This window comes from Ursus americanus, chromosome 10 (genome assembly GCF_024610735.1).
Source record: "Ursus americanus isolate L20-20 chromosome 10, mUrsAme1.1.p, whole genome shotgun sequence".
In the NCBI taxonomy this organism is placed as follows: Eukaryota; Metazoa; Chordata; class Mammalia; order Carnivora; family Ursidae; genus Ursus; species Ursus americanus.
In genome coordinates, this window is record NC_142136.1 from 70,496,100 (window position 1) to 70,513,566 (window position 17,467).

At 41.8% G+C, this 17,467-nt stretch overlaps 1 protein-coding gene across 2 annotated transcripts in view; it reads left to right on the top strand.

The window, feature by feature from the left end:
* FLT1 (fms related receptor tyrosine kinase 1) overlaps nt 1-17,467 on the top strand; it is a 171,316-nt gene that overhangs the window by 85,998 nt on the left and 67,851 nt on the right. For both annotated transcript variants that reach the window (XM_045797039.2, XM_087865221.1), the window contains exons 12-14: nt 2,517-2,625; nt 8,510-8,818; nt 13,506-13,652. In XM_045797039.2, the coding sequence (XP_045652995.1) occupies nt 2,517-2,625; nt 8,510-8,818; nt 13,506-13,652 (565 nt within the window). The remainder of the gene's footprint in view (nt 1-2,516; nt 2,626-8,509; nt 8,819-13,505; nt 13,653-17,467) is intronic.

Consider the following 17,467-nt stretch of genomic DNA (forward strand, 5'->3'; position numbering starts at 1 on the left):
GAGGTGAGTTCTGGAGCAGGCTTGCCTATGGGTAAGCTCTTGTTTTGGGAAGGGGTCATTCAAGCAAAATAAGAGAGATTCAAATGTCTTTGTATCCCCATCTGGATTCCTTTCAGTTCTAGGTGTCTCAATTTCATTCTCTGATTACACGAAAGCGCTGAGCTCTCCCAACTGTTTACTGGAATCATCCCCAGATTGCCTGCAAAAGTCTTCACTGTGGCACCTGTGCGCATGTGAGCTGACTGTCCCTTACCGTGGAACCCAGTTCTTGTGCTCACTTGCTCTGAGTCCAGTGAAATCAAAATAATTTTAATAGAAATGCAGATGCAACTTTCAGAGTCAGGCAGTCACTGTCCCTAATATCAAACATCCTCGGGACAAACAGAAATGAGTTTCTCACTTATTTACTGAGCAACAAATCGAAGAATGTAGATAAGACTCTGCTGAGGCCCCTGAGGATAAACATTTGAGTGCTGACATCATAAGAAAAGCCGTGCTTGAGCTGGGGGGCCTTCACTGGTGTCCCTTGGGTCTGAACTTGTTGCATACCACTTCCAAGCATTCTGAGCGCAAGTTTGCAGAGACCAAATAAAGAAGTCAGAGTCTGACTTGATGGTCTGAATTGCCCCAGCAGCCATAGCTAACACTTCCTTTCCCACTGCTACCTACAAGCTTCTCTTCCAACTACTTCCGTTTCCTCCCATGGCTCTTAAGTGGTGGGTGCAATAATTAAAAGAAATATTCTGGATAGCATTTCCTTGTATTTCCCACTTCTTCTAAAGATTATTAATTAACATAGGGAAAGAGATGCCTGAGCTCTTTCGTGATCTTCTCTACTGGTCATTGGCCTCCATGTGAGTGTTTCTCTGCAAAAGAGAATAATACATATTTGATCTTCAAGCAGAGAAATTCTTCTCTGCCACCTTAAAGTAGTCCTCCAAGGACTATTCAAGGTTAAGAATAGGGATTGTGTCACGTTCATCATAGTCACTGCACCTTGTAACCTCCGCGCAATGCCCTGATGAACGCTCAATGTCTGCCAGGTTGAATGAAAATTGCCACATATTGCAGATGCTTTCATTTCCAGTAACTTCAACAACTCACAGAGGGTATATGAGGAGATGTAATTAAACAGATCCAAGAAACAGAAGAGGAGACATCATGTAATATACACTATACTATAGTGAAAGTTACAGAGAATTTGGAGCAATAAGCTTGCTGACTGAAAAAAACGAGGAGTATATTTTTCAGTGTTCTTGATCCGTCGATTAAAGACAAATAGCTTATTGGCTGGATATGAGAACATAAGTCAAGTGCTTAGCCCATTACTTAGCAACTCAGAAAAATGCTGGGACCCTTTGTAGAATCGGGGTTCATCATCTTAGCCCGCTGTCACATTTCCGCCTTTATATTATGTTTAGCCTGTAAGTCACTTGATCTAATTCTGCTTCAGCCAGGACACCCCACTCGTCTGGAAGCATCAGCAAGCCTCTCTAATTTCAAAGCCAATGACCAGTTCCTCGTGTTCTAAGAGATAGGCTACAACAATTTATAAGTAACTGGATACACTTTTTTTTTTTTTTAAATACAAGAATGTACTCGCCTTTTCATCTGTTTCATAAAAAGGATGCATTACACTTTTGCAAGGCCGGGTTAAAATTTTAAAACTCTCAACAACCTGTTTCATTTTACTAATTTTTATCTTTAAAAGCAGACAGCAAAGTGAGTCTTTACACAGTACAAATTTGTGTTTCATTACTCTTCGACACATCACAGTTTAGAAAGGGCTTTCCGGCTCACACAAATGTGACCGCTGGTGTTTCTTCAAGGGCCCTTGTGCCGAAGAGCAGCACGAAAATCCTGTGAAACACTATTATATTCACAGTGTATATCTTCGCTTTCTAGACTGGGAATTGGCAGACTGAGAAATTAAGTCATTGACAAACACACAGGACAGCCTTAGAGAGCTTTCCAGAGCTTCAGCGCCTTGGGGGCTGCAAGACTGTATTCTTTGAGTACATAAAATAAATGGCTTGGCCAACCTTTCTCTTCTGTCCTTGCTCACTTAACACGCCCGTTACAGAAGCAAACAGCAAAGAAACCTCCTGTTACCAAATGGCATCCATAGTCTCAGGTCATCCAAACAAAAGGGAAGGCCTCAGCCTCACCTGTTCCTCTCATTGACGTGAAACCGACCACCTCACAGAGTAGGACGTGCAGTCCCGCATCTCAGCTTCAGGTCTGTAATTGTTACGCCAGCAGCACGAGATAAATAAGCCTGAAACCCTCATACGAGTCGGATGTCATAGCCCCCGGTCTCCTGAGGACCTGCTTTCCTGTTATTTTTCCATTCTTGCTGGGGCTCGGCAAAGGGAGAGCCTTCTGGTAACCGCCATGCGTGCAGTAACTACCCTTGCTGAATGAATGGAACAGCTGAATCATTTCAGCCCTTAGAAGAATCTTAGGGAGGTTCAAATAGTTCTTTGCTCTAGCTAAAGTTTCCTTTTCTTTTACAGACGGCTAGCACCTTGGTTGTGGCTGACTCTAGAATTTCTGGAATCTACAGTTGCATGGCTTCCAATAAAGTAGGGACTGTGGGAAGAAACATAAGCTTTTATATCACAGGTAAGCCGTATATCCTATACTCCCAAAGATGGCCGGGTGAGCTCGCTGTCCTTTCTAGTCTGCTTGTTCTTAGTTCACTTTGAGCTTGAGCGACTCTTAGTTTTACAGAATTCTGTAAAATTGTTCAACTGTGGGTACCTTCATCCTTGCTGTCAGGAATAGGATTCTGCACCATCACTGATCTCCTAATGAGTTCTTTCTCCGAGTTCCCTTCTAGAGCTATCTGTACGTCTCCCTCCCAGGCTGGATCGTGAATTTAGGATCCTGTCATGTTCATTTTCAAACTCTTCTCAGTACCTGGCGCCGGGTCTGGTCCATAGCAGTTGTTCAGTACTGATCAAGGACACCAAAACTGTGATGATATGTTTTTGTGTTTGACGCTTAGAAGCTAATTGTCTCACAACTGAAGTAATTTCTACTTTTGAGGAATGAGGCTCTCCTGTAGAAATCTGAAACGGAGTTTGTTGAGAGTAATTAACGTGCTGGTTTTTTGGTAGCATTTACCATTTTTAGCCTTAAATATGATGGTCTCTGCAAATCTTAAAACTTCCAAGGTACACAAATGGCACTCCCTATGTCCCTGCATGGGTACAGGAAGGAAGTAACTAGCTCAAAGTATAAAAACAATTGCCTGGCTCCGCACTCCCCCAATTTTCTGAGGAAATCCGGGCAGTTTGCCAGCTTTCTGGAAACTTCGCACTGCATGGGGCAGGCTGCAGCAGTTGCCTAGAGTTCTCTAGAAAGAAATAGGTAGGTCTGATTGCATGAGACATATGGGTTGTCAGATCACAGGGAGCCTTCCGGCAAGTTAGCCAATCCTCCGAGAAGCTGTCGTGGGAGATCTCCTGAGGTAGATTCTCACGGCCTGTCAGAGCTGGAAGAGACTTGAGAGGCGATTCAGCATGAGAGCCCCTGCACTTTGCAAGTGAGGCAATGGGGTTTAGAGGGTTGCAAAGGGACACGGCAGAGCCGTTCGAGACCAAGCCAGCTCCTGTCCTCTTACATCCGAGGAGTGGAAGGGAGGTCATCTTTGCATCCATTCCAAGTAGGAAAATTATTTAGAGAAGGATTCAGAGAGCTATTTCACACATAGAGGTTCTCTAACCAATCTCGGATGATTTGGACTAATTAGGAACAAAGGTTTGGACTGCCCTTTATATTTGGTTGCAAACAAGTTCCTGTCCGAATCCATAGTCACTGTATGTGTGATTGAAAGTATAAAAGATGGAGCAATTCCTGTTCTGAACATTCAACAAGTTTCTACAAGTTTAATGAGCACTATTAGAGAGAACAGTCCAACTCTGCACTGAGCGCTTGAACGGATTATCAATGAAGCCCTGTCTTTAAACGAAGACAGTTTTAACATAAAAAAGAAGTTGTTATCTGTACCCTAATATCAAAAGGCCTACGCAGAAGTAATGTGGCAGATGAATTTACCAACACTAAGCCACTGAGGCTTAGCTTCTAATTCAATAGAAATAGAAGTCACGCATGTAATTTAAAATTTTCTAGCAAAACTACATTTTTAAAAAATAAAAAGTAAAATTAATTTTATTTAACCCAGTATATCCAAAATAACGTTTTGACATGTAATCAGTGTTTTTAAAGTATTACCCTACGTCCGCTTTAAAATTTTAAATTAATTGAAATAAATAAAATTCAGTCCTTCAGTCACACTAGCCACATTTTAAGTGCTCAGTAGCCACACGTGGCCAGCGGATACTATGTGTACGTGGAACTCTAAGCCTCTGAGAAGGAAGGGCTGAGGGGTCCTGGGGGAGGAGGGCATAAAATCTGAACAAGTAAAAAGAAGAGGACAGGCTTGCCTTGACGTTTTCAGAGCCAAGGCAAGAGTACCAATGGAGGTCCACAAACTCTACATCTAACCACTTACCAAGTTCTAAATGAGGCAAACAAGCGGTTATGTCTGAGCTTCTCATGGACAAATATACCTCCGTGATGACCTGAGAGGTGAGATGCAGACGTAGAATTCTGGGCCTCCTCACAGCTCCACAACAGAACACGTCAATGCCTACAGGTGCAGAAGGAAGGCACCCCACTCCCCCACCCCCCGGCTTCTCTTTCCGCTCCTGACTCTGTCCTACTACTGCACCCATGTCTATGGTCTCCACAGCCCACTTATCCAAGCACCGCCCACCCCCCAACAGTCTCCCCTGGAATCGCACGCCAACGAGCGATCTGAGCTCAGGAGGACAAACCTAGGGAAGAGGTCGTTGATAGTCTAGAAGCAGCCTTGGGATCATCTTTGCAGGGAATTCTGGGATCCCAAGGACCTCGAGCAAGATATGGAAGTGGGGGTGGCATGCTTTCTTGACCCCACAGACTCTATATTGTGAAGAGGGGGACAGCCGGAATAGAGCCATCTAAAGGGTCTGAAGGCAGTGCTGGAAGAGGAGGTACCCAGAGTGGAGGGGGCCGTGGTGCTCATTTCCTTATTCTTCAGAGTCCCCAAGAAAGATGAATTGATGCCCAGCCTTGATTGCAGCACCAATATCTCGCCCACCCCACTGAGCTTTGCATTGCTGCGTGTCTGTCTGTGTGTGGTGGTGTTACTGACAAAGCTGATCACCTGTTAAATGCGGAGATTCCCTCCTACTGCCTATCACGTTATACAGTGTATGACCGTGGAACGGTTGAAATCTTTTCAAGATCTCAAGGCTTGTCCACAGAAAGGAGCTATGAGAATTCAATTCAAACATATACACTTGAGGCTTACAATGCTTCTCTAGAAATTCAAGAGCTTTCATCTTACACCGATATGGAACAGAATTACTCTGAATTCTTTTTTACCAATCCTGAAAAGTTCTAGTTTGGATAATCAGATTAATTTGCTTACATTGATTACTTTTTTAACGAATTACTATCTTCTTCTTACTTAAATCTTTGTCCTGAGATTTATTCTCACTGGAGATAAAACTAGATACCCTTAGGAGTGTTGCTCCTTACACGTGTATTTTCTGAAAAGTGAATTTACGTTTACTCGGTGTTTATGCTTGACCTCCGTACAAGGACTGCTTTAAAAGATCTAAAATTTAAGTGTTCTAAATCAAAAGATCTGGATTTGGATCCTTCTTGATCCTCATTTCATGCATGTTGCCCCTTCCTTAAAATATAATAACTCACACAGTTGCCTTCCAAACTGATGTAAACAAGTTAGCTGTGGCCTTTAGAATTCTCCACTGCTTCTACCCTAAATTTTGCCATTCACTTGGACAGAGTATCTACTTGAAAGAAGCAAAACTTTTAGTAAACACTCACCTCTTAGAGAATGTTATTTCCCTTCTTCGGAAAAGGAAAGCCTTCTATATTATCACCTGAGAATGAGACACCTCTCAGCCTGTTAATTTCTATGTCTGTTGCATGAACTTAATTCACATGTTTGACCACCCAAGTCAATATGCACCCCCCCAAACATGCACCTGTGTAAGTAGATCACTCCTCACACCTAACCCTAAGTTGATTCTCTCTTCTGAGCAAAGGCTAATTCTTCTCCACGATTCCTCATAAGATGCCGTGGATGTGATATGCATTAAGGGAATGAGTGTTCGTAGGTGCCGACGAGGATCGTGCTAAATCTGCAACAGATACTTAAGTGTGGGAAGATTTCTTAACACTTCGTTAGAAGACAATTCTTTGGGTCTGTTTTTGTACTCAGGCTAAAAAAAAACAAAACAAAACAAAACAAAAAAAAAAAACCACATGAATTAAAAGGAAAAATCCCTCTGGATTCATTAACTAGTGTTAGGACATTTTATTTATCATCTTCTATGGCTCAAAAGAGAAGGCCAAAGGAGTTATCCTAAGAAATGGACAATCATTTCTAAGAGGCCGTCTGGTAACACGAATCCAGTTAACTTCACTAACAGTGTCCCGCGTATGAGAAGCAGACCTCAAAACCCAGTTGGACCTTTTCTTTCCCAATGTGTGTGTTTTTGCTGTTTGCTGGCACTCTGCATGACTATGGGTGTGTTAGCAATTACTGAGGGTGAAACAGGAACAGCACTGCCTTATCTCCCTGGTTTCCCAGTGTCACTAAATGCATTTTATTTTGAGATTCCTGGTGGTGCTTGGCAAAGATAAACAAAATCTTCCATCAGGAAACCTGTGAGCTATTTCCACAGGAAGTTTCAAATCACTAAAGTAAATGGAAACTCTGCATGATCCCAATGGCGTTACTTAGGCTCGCTTGGGTTCTGACCACCAGGACTGGACCTCGGGATAAATGGAAAGCCTATGTACGGTCTTTGAAGAAATGATTTGACTTCGGTCAGTGCACAGGACCTCTGCTATCTGTGTAAAAGTTGGTGGCTGATGCTTTACTCCGCAGGCTTGGAAAGTGTCCCAAATATAAAAAGATGCTGAATTAGAGGGGCTATTTCTGACACCTTATTGTTATGTTAAAAATGACTGTCAGCTGCTTCTGCATCTTCTGGCACATTCTTAGATATTCATTTTAAAAGCAGGAAAACCTCTGCTGGTCTCCTCTCTCTCCAGCCACTGACAGCTTCATAAGCCACTGCTACCCCCTGCTCCCAGGTTTCAAATGAATACTTTGGCATTTCTTCAGACGTGACACTTTATAATACAGCCAAAGCCCAGAAAAATCAGAAAAACAAGCAAAGTCAGATTTAGGAAAGAGTTGATATGATATCTAATTTTGGACTATTGTCCCCTTAAGGTTTAAAGGTTTCTTTATAGCTTTGTGTGCAACGGATAATAATAATAATAGCAGAACATAGTGCTTTTCATCTTCAAAGTACTTTGTAAAATGTTGGCCCAAATTCTTTGCTCAAATACAGATACGCCACTAAGTAACAAGCAATGGGAGGGTTTTGGGAGCAGGTCAATTCGGGGCCAGTAACCAATGATTTTTTTTTTTTTTTAATCCTCTGGGGAAATAGTCTGAAGTGAGACTAGGGAACTCTGAGCGCAAAAGCTAAGTGACAGTTCAGGGTAAGAAAGCTGGAGAGGAGACCTCACGAGGTGTTGCTGGAGATGGAGACGAAGGTTAGCTGGGGATTGACAGGAGGGAAATGGCTTTTAATGGTACATTCACTTTCCGAAAAACTTCACTATGTATTTAAGAGGAAATGTGATTTTTTAAAAATTATTTTCCACCTCCCCCATTGTCCCCACTTCTGAAATCAGGCAACTCTTCCAGATTGGTTAGTTGCATTTTGTTCTTTTACGTCTGAGTAGAATGAGCACCATGAAAGAGGACCTGAGCAGGGAACATGGCTCTTCTGTGCCCACCGTGCCCGCCGAGAGCAGGCAAGGTGATGGCACAGCAGTGGGAGGGGGTATTCGCCATCCCTTTGTTGGAAACTAGGGAAATTGGTTGGGTTTTTTTACTGGAAAAGTTTAGGATTAAAGTGGTACTGACTGGCAGGACTGAAGTCTCCTACCATGTACCTGGGACTTTCTCCTCTCACCTGGCCACAACTTATTCTGGATAAGTCTGACCACAACACCATCCTTGGTTTTTAGTACAGATCGCTCTTTTAGGACTTCCCTATTTCGCCCACTCACCCACCAGAAGTTCTAGATGTATTACAGAAACGGGAAATGTGGCTATCACCCCAAGATGTAAAACAAATTCCACTTTGAAAAAGCAACTGGGGGCAAACAGGGAAAATGTACCACCCTAATAACCAGCCTGTTTTGCACCTGCTGCCTCGCTTCTGAGGGAACGAACTTAGTTGGTTCCTACCTGGGTTTGATCAGTTCCCCTAACATGAAAAGATAAATATTCACCCTTTTAATGCTGACGCTGAGAGAATTTGTGTTGGAACGATTCTATGATGATCTCCAGAGGAGACACTGATTTTTCTATCAACTGAAGTTCTTTATTCTTGTTTTATAGATGTGCCAAATGGATTTCATGTTAACTTGGAAAAAGTGCCCACAGAAGGAGAGGACCTGAAACTGTCTTGCACAGTTAACAAGTTCTTATACAGAGACATTACTTGGATTTTGCTGCGGACAGTTAAAAACCGAACAATGCATCACAGCATCAGCAAGCAAAAAATGGCCATCACTAAAGAGTACTCCGTCACCCTCAATGTCACCATCAAGAACGTTTCCCTGGAAGATTCAGGCACGTACGCCTGCAGAGCCAGGAACATATACACAGGGGAAGAAATCCTTCAGAAGAAAGAAGTTACAATTAGAGGTGAGCACTGCAACAAAAAGGCTGTTTTCTCTCGGATCTCCAAATTTAAAAGCACAAGGAATGATTGTACCACACAAAATAATGTAAAACATTAAAGGACTCATTAAAAAAGTAACAGTTGTCTCATATCATCTTGATTTATTGTCACTGTTGCTAACTTTCCGGCTCAGAGGAGACGCTCCTCCCAAAATGAGTTTGGAGATGACAGGAGTGATAATGAGCTCCCAAGGCCCCAGCTCTGCGCCCCCCACTCGGGCTGAGGGCTCTGCTCTCTGGGGCCGACTTGGTGCGCCTTTGGATTTGGACGATCCCTGCAGTGCATTTTCTGGTTTTTTTTGCTCTTTGCTGTCTTCTCCTGCCTGATTGATAGACAACAACTTGGGACTGATCCTTTCCTCCCACTTTGATGCCAACCTCTTTGTATTTCTAAGTTTCGAAGCTACGCAAAGTGAATAATTTAAACAAATGCTGGTCTCTGCCAAAGACGGACATGAATAAGTTAATTTTCCAGCTCAGAACGAGTACAGTTGAATTCGAGACTCTTATCGGACCTCTGCCTGGTTTTATGTTGTACTATTTCGTCCGCTCTCAATGTGTACATAGCACCTGGATAGCAAGTGATAATGCTTATTTATTTGAAAATGCTTTTTTTTTTTTTTTACATTAAGCACATTAATCTTAAACTGGAGCTTCTAAAATGGGCCCCAGGAGTGCAAGACGTCGGTGTAACCCAGAGGTATGAAAGCTTTATCACAGTGTGAATTCAGAATGCCCGCCCAGGTCAAGGCCACGTCCCCCCTCTGTGCACTCTGGCTGGCCCGCTGACTAGCAGTGCAGGCTTCCCCCTCACTGCCTCTGTTGGACCACACGCCTACTGACCGCATCTGAAAAATCTGCATCCTGCCTTCGTCTTCCTTAGATTAGTCCCCTGGTTATTCTTTTAAAGAGCTCTCTCCTATCTAATTGACGGCATTCAAAGACATATCACCATCAGCTTATCAAGGAAATCAAGGCTCCTGTGACCGAAGGTTGAATGCATTCTTCTAAATGGAAATCTAAGATTTGCCCATTAAAAAAAAGGCCACTCTCCCCATATGCAAATGTTAATAGGATTTTTATGGGGATTAAGAAATGGCAAAACCACAGAAGCAGAATTCCGAGCCATTAAAAAATACACACCGTTTTTCAGTTAGGAGAGATGGAAATCTCCTCTCTAAGCTCGCGTTTGAGGGGAAAGTGACTTTTTCACCAGTTTGCTATGCATTGTTCTGTTGTTTTCATTTATGATTGATCATCGTATGTGCCTTGCGTGAACTATTGGAAAACAAGCCACAGTGACCAAAATAGCCGTGGCTGAGAGCACAGTGGCTGGGCAGCCCAACAGCTCAATAGAAGATGAAATATGACAACTTTGCAGGCTTGGGAACTCACCAGACTGCTTCCTCCTTTAGGTAACAGACCCTGTCCCACGGCTAAACTTGTCTTTCACGTGGGAATTGCTTTTGTCAAGTGTGAAAGAGTAAACAATAGCATTTCCCCAGAATGCCAGTTTTATGGAGCCCCCAATGCTCTGAAAACAATTAGCAACCTGGAAGTTGTCAGCCCAGAGGAAAGAATAATCAATTGTATCTTGAAATTTTTACCTATGGCTCTTTGGCCTGGCGTCTTTGTTCATTCTAAGTCCACGTGTTCCTTCAGGAAACAATGCCTTAGTACCACGGATCGTGGGGACTCCATTTTTACTAGAGCTGCAAAAGCAACTGGGATGCTTGCGGGATTGCTTCTGAAAAAATGGTGAAGCAGCCACACAAAAGCTGTCGTGTCCTTCCCCCTTAAAACTGCCACTGCGATATTGGCGGGGAGGGCAAGGGTGTTCGTATTTACAGGAGAGGATTTTAAGTACTTCCCAGAGATGATTTGCAGAATTCCACAGAGTAATTAATTGTTCGCTGTGTAATTCATCCTTCCAGAGAGTTTCAAGGAGACAAATCAATTGGGTGGGTTCTATTTTGCAGTGGTCCCTCTTTGGGGTATGAAGGAAGGGGAGGATGATAGGGAGAAAAGAGAAAGAAAGAAGAGCCTAATATGGAGAACGATGAGTTGGACCTGAGGGCATGAGGCTGGTTCCTCCGTCTCCCAGTCCAAGTGAAAGAAGAAAAACTGTGTAATTATGAGACCTGGCAGATCTCTGGGACCATAACACTAAGAGCTAAAAGAAGAACCTGGCGGGGAGCTATCTTTGGCTATCGATAACCAGCAGAAATATTCTGTTAATTCCGATTTTCTCCGTTTGAAGGGATCAGCTCCACTTTGTTAAGTTTTGGAAAGCAGCTACCTAGTTCCATGAAATCACTTAGGGTCAATAATCAGGGTTCGATGTACCATTCTTACCTAAAATGTCAGAACAGATTATAAAGCATAAAGGGGAATTGACAAAATGATTCCTTGACTGATCGGTCATTTAGAAACTAGTCAAAAATGAGATTGTTCACGGAGGAGAGCATTTTTTTTTTTTTTCAGAAATGGGTACAAGGAAAAATATAATACTGTGTGTTTCAGACATGTCTATATGAATTTTGTGTTTAATTGAGAGTCCTATGTTTATTCTGCAGCCTTTTTGCTGCTTTCTTGTCTGAAGTTTGTCTAGTGCAGATAGGGCCTTTGGGGGTTCTCATGACATTTCCGTTAAAATAAACTCTTCTCTTTCATGTAAGTGTTTTCCAGTGCACCTGCCAGGGACCTCAAATGCTGTCTCTGTTGATGATGCTATAGTTTGTAGCTTTGAAAATAATGTGGGTGTTGCAGGCCCTATAGTCAGGCTTCCTTTTTCTAATAAGGTCTATGGGCAATGATAGATCATTTTATCATATTTAGCACATGGGAAATAGTCAATGTGGTAGGGGAAGCTATTAAATATAACTCCATGAACTGTGTCTGAGTTTTAAATGAGATATGTCCAATTTGGCTGGCCACTGTAATAGACACCGGATAGTAATATCACACTGTTCTTCATTATCTTGTCATGTTTCACTGATACGTCTGGAGTCTTCACTGTGTAAAAATGTCAAAACTGTAACAATCAAGCTTGTAAAAAGTTACCAGAATTGAAGATTTTGATACCTGGCTGCATTTGCAATTAGCAAAGACCATTTGACAGACTGCAGAGAATGCAAACGCAGAAATGTTGAAATGATTCTGCCTGGGGCGGCGAAAGCGACTAGAAAGATACACTGACAGAAAGCAAAAGGGCTGTTGTGATCACTCATTCCACACTAAGTTTGAAGGCTTTCTAAATCAGGGCTCTCCTTTCAACGCTCTTTTTAGCCTTCCCCTTCCATTTTGTATAAAATGAGGGAAGAAGTAGTGATAAGCTTTGGAAATCAAAATTCTATGAGAAAGCTGTTCCTCCGAACAGAGTCGCCCTGTCAGCATGCTGTAAAAGTGATAGGATAATATACTTTATAACCTGAGATTTCTAAAATTGCTTGAGTGAATGCTAATCCTGAGAGTTTCTCTGCAGGAATAAAAAGAGAAATGTTTGGGGCGTCGGCAGCCTCCTGCAGGGACACCGAGTCAAAGCTACTGCAGTGTGTCACCTCTTACAGCCTTGTAATCACTCCTAAGCTGCTTTCACAGTGTTAGTACAATAAGATGACGAAATCCAAAATGCTCAGAGACAGCACAGACTGTCTAATTGAAGCCAGGGGTGCAGAATGTGTAAGTCACGCCAAAACCCTTTTGATTTCTGTTCCAGGCTTTGCAACAAGAGGGGGTGAAGAGGACGACTTGGGAGGGTGGGAAAGATGTTAGGAGTTCTCTTTATTCTTTTACCTTGGAAGATTGAGCTACCAATCCAGCACTCGCCTAACTAGAATGTATACATATCAGCAGGACTGACTACTTCATTCTATAGAGACACTGTGCTCGCTGGGGCCTTGGGGGTACTGCTGTTCCAATGTGGGATTTAATGTTGTAATGTATTGCACCCTAATGTATTAAATTCATTGTGTTGTACTATATCGGTTGGCATTTTATTAAAATAAATTGTATTGTATCATATTTGTATGTTTTAAGAGAAAATAATATAAAATACAATATTTGTACTATTATATAGTGCAAAAACTACAAGCCCACGCCTCTGCCTCTTGAATTAGTCCTTTGGTTGCTTGCACTGGGGAAGGGATGGAGGAAGGAAATAATCAATAAAGCTTTCAAAGTTCAAGAAATTCTCCTGTTTGGTCTGCTGCCTAACATTTTAGGTTACTGACAGCTGAGTAACACAGACATGCCCTCACAAACACATCAATAAAAGTACGTGCAAAATTGCATCAGCTCATCGCTGTAAGATGATACCTTTATGTAAAAATTCATCATAAGCCTCTATCCAAAATTGTGGTTTTCCTTTTTTTGTTCCTCGGATAGCATGCAAAATCCGTAGGTTTCAGAAAAGCTGCTGTCACGGAAAGGGAGAAAACTAGTGGGCCAGGCGAAACCCGTGGAACTGAGTCCTACGGAATTTTGTCCTCGATTTTACTCTGCGTTCTAGCAAATTGAAATTTGACAAAACCAAATACGAATGCAAACTTACGGTGGAGCTCTGCTGTTCGTTTCTCTGAAGTGCGGATGCGCGTCTATAACAAAGGAATACAACTGATGTGTAATAACAGCCCCTCTCTTTGTTCACTAGATCAGGAAGCGCCACGCCTCCTGCGCAACCTCAGTGACCACGCCGTGGCCATCAGCAGCTCCACCACGTTAGACTGCCGCGCCACTGGTGTTCCCGAGCCGCGGATAACCTGGTTTAAAAACCACCGCAAAATACAACAAGAACCCGGTAAGAGATTCTGTTTCCCCTGAATTCACTTTCTCTTCATTCCCTTCTTCCCTTCACGTGCCTCTCACCTCCTTCCCATACCCCTAGAGCCTCTTGCCAGTAGAGCTCTGCTAACGCTGTGAGCAGCTTTAAGTGAGCAACGTTGGAGCCCATTCTTAGGCATCCCATGTTCCGAACCGTGTCGAAAGATCCATACCGAATCTGTTTTAAATGGTGCATTCATAAAGACGTGGCAAGGGTGCCTTAGAAATGTGTCCGTCACCTTGACAACAGGGAAAGGGAGGACTTCGTTTCTTGGCTTGAGGTGAAGAGCTTTGAACAGCTGGTATAGATCGGAAGTTCAGAGTAGTTTTATAATCTTTCTAATGCACTTATTATCAATTTTAATGATTTGGTACAAAGATGGATATTTTAAATGATAGAATACTGGTAAAAAAAAAAAAAACACCTGAAACTAATGGTCACATGTTAATTTTCTTTCAAGAAAAAATGTATTTAAGAACAACTAGACTTAAATCAGTTTAAGTAGCAACGCTGTCTGTTGCCTGCCTCATAATTTTGTTGTTAAAAATGAACTTACTTATAATTTTGCTTAGTAATTCCATTTACATGAAAAATCAAATTGCCATTTACTTGCAATAGCCCAGCAACCGAAATCAAATGACTAGCACTACGGAATGGTCCTCGAATGTGAGTTCCCTATGCAAAACGAAATCTCCGTTGGAATATGATGCACAGAAAGGGGTGGTGGCATAAGATTTCCAATTTTAAGATGTCTTAGAAATGCCTAACCTAAGCTGCTCCCAAACTAACCACATCACATCGTTTTTCTCCATCAAGCAGCGTCTCCTCTTATTCTGACATCATTCACTCCATCATCCAAACCAGAAGCTGATGACCTCCCCTCCGTCCTTCTCTAATCCATCAGCGGGCTGAGCAGGTTATGTCTACTAAATATGAAATATTTCTCCAGTCCATCCTTCCCTCCGCTCTCCCGTTGTCGCTCTCTGGGTTCAGGTGCCCATTATCCGCCCTCTGAACACCCCCTGACTGATCTCTCCACCTCTTTTTTCTCTCTTGGAATCTTATTTTCCGCACAGCTGGCTAAGATGCAGCTGTGAACACGTCACTTCCCTGTTTCAAGCCTTCCACTGGCTCTCTATCCCAGGACCAAGTTCAGGCATCGGACAGAGAAGGCCCTCAACAACTATTTCTCCGACTCCATACTTACCCTCCCCTGCCTTGACCCTTATATTCTAGCAGTTGCCAAACTCTTGTAGATTACTGCACACATTACGCTGCTTCAGCCGCTCTGCTTCTTTTGTTCTTGTGTCCCCTCTGCCTGGAGTACCTTCCGTTCATCTAACCCCTGCCTGTCCTTTAAGACCAAGATTGGGTGTTCCTCCCCCCAGGAAGCCTTACTCAACCCCTGCAATGAGGGGGCAGGCCTTCCAGGGATCTTTATTATTTATAAATGTTTCTCTTCTCTCTTACCGGCTTGTTTCAGAATCATCAGTTCATCTGTGTCTTTTCTGCGCATATTTCCGCCGCTCTCTTTCTGTACTGTATCATTAGTTCATGTGTATGCTCTCTTCCTACATGATATCATGCTTCATCCTGAGGGCAGACAGTATATCCTTATCCTATTTGTATCTAATTTCTCCTTTTAGCCTCAGAACCTGGCATAGTGCTTGGCAATCAGTCAATGTTTCATGAATGAATGAATGAATGAATGAATGAATCAGTCAATGTTTCATGAATGAATGAATGAATGAACGAACGAAAGTTTTTCAGAAAATCTTTTTCTATCCTTAGCAAGTTCATCTGGTAGCACGAATGCCTGGACCTAGGGGTGGTTGGGGAAGCTGTATCATAGAACTTTTGAAGCTAAAGGGATCTTTGGAATATCTTCAGTCCCATTGGTAGGATAGAAAATTTAGGCCCAATGAGGTAGAATGATTTGCCCAAGATGACACACTATTAAGATAGGTAGTGTCATAGAAAATAAATCCCTGAGGGATTCTACCAAAACAAAAAGATGACTACATGAGTAAAAAAATAAAACAGTTTGTGAAACAGTACCTGTAACATCCTCCCTTTAGAGATTCAGAGTTCACATTAGTATATTAAAGACCCCAAGATGCCCTATATTAAAGAAATCCGGTAAATTGCTTTAAAATATTCCCCCAAATAACTTGATCACAAAATACATTTTATGAAATATTAATGTAAGATGTTGGGTTCTTTGAAAGAAGTAAATTTGGCTTGTGTTCAGTTTTCATACTGTGGATGTGGGTTAAAGAATTTGACTTGAACCAATTTCGAAAGCTCATGGCCATTCTGGACCTCGAAGGTAGACAAGGCAGGAGGGTATGCCAAGGCAATTACTACAAATGGAAAAAGATTATGAGGTAGAGGGAGGGGTTGAGTCCTAGCATTGCCCTCATGGGTCAGGGAATTTGGGCAACTCACTTATCCTTCTTCTCTGAGCCTCTGTTTCCTTATTTATAAAATTGGGAGAATACTGACCACACAAAGATGTGGAAAGGTATAAATGAGTTAATATCACTAAGCTTGCCTCTAGTTATGGCTGAGTAAATGCTACCTTCTGACCCACCTCATTTACATAGAAATTGGCCAATGAGTTGTCAGAATTTGTTGGAAGGTTAATTAATAATTCAGCTCAAATGTCAAACACTTCTAAATCCAATAAAGATATCTTCCTCCTAACTTTCTTTGATCTTCAGAGGGCCAAGAGAAGAATATCTAAAATGAGTCTTATATGAATTCTTACATAAAATCTTTCATAAATATCATTCCATTATGCTACTGTTGGCATTTGTGGAGTTCAACTGTACTAAGTCATCCATTTTCTCTCCCTTTGTCCACTCCTTAAAACTGTTATAGCCTTTTGGAAAAGAATTTCTTAATTTTCTGGAGATAATCTCTTACATGTAAACAATATTTATAAATTTTCATATATAAGATTTCCAATTTAAGGCAGCAAATTCAGCAGCCAATACGATAGGGCTCTATGGCCCTGTGTTTGCACATGGAGACATCGTCAAAAATACCAGTTATTTTAGGGTTTTGTTTTTTGTTTTTGGGGTTTTTTTTTTACAAATCTATGGGTAAAGATTACAGGTAACCTGTAAGTCAATACTTGACTCATTGGTTATTCCGAAGCTGAACCGGAAAGACATCAAGATCACAGCCTGGAAAATACTGAAAACCAGTCCATTTTAAACTAAGCCTTTGGAAAGCCATACTGAGAATAAATTTTAAATAAAGTTTAAATAATTAATGATTAAATATATATTGAATGAGGTATCTTTACAAATACAAAATATAGAATTAAATAAATTTAATGAAATATATCATTATAAATATATAACATTTACAAATATAAAATAGAGAATTAAATAAATGGTTTAAAATTGAGTAAGCTAATTATTTAAAGCTTAAAAATCCAGAGAATAAACTGCATGTCCCTTAAAGAACTGTGACGCATGGCAACTCAAAAAAAACATGATACACTGAGAGGGTTTTAGCGGCCTTGGGTCTTGGATAGGATCAGGCCCATCATCACTGCCATTTGTTAATGACAACTTACCCTATTCCAAAGAAAATAGGAGAGAGGAAGCAGGGCACACGTGAGAGCTCATGCTCGGGACAAGTGGCCGTAAAATGCCTGCTGAAAGACCTTACGGAGAGCTTTTCTCCTCCCTCCTCATTTCCTTTCAGGAAGCCCTTCGGTGAGGCACAGCCATTCTAGGGAAGAAATGCAGTTTCAAGAAAGCCTTACGAAAGCTGAG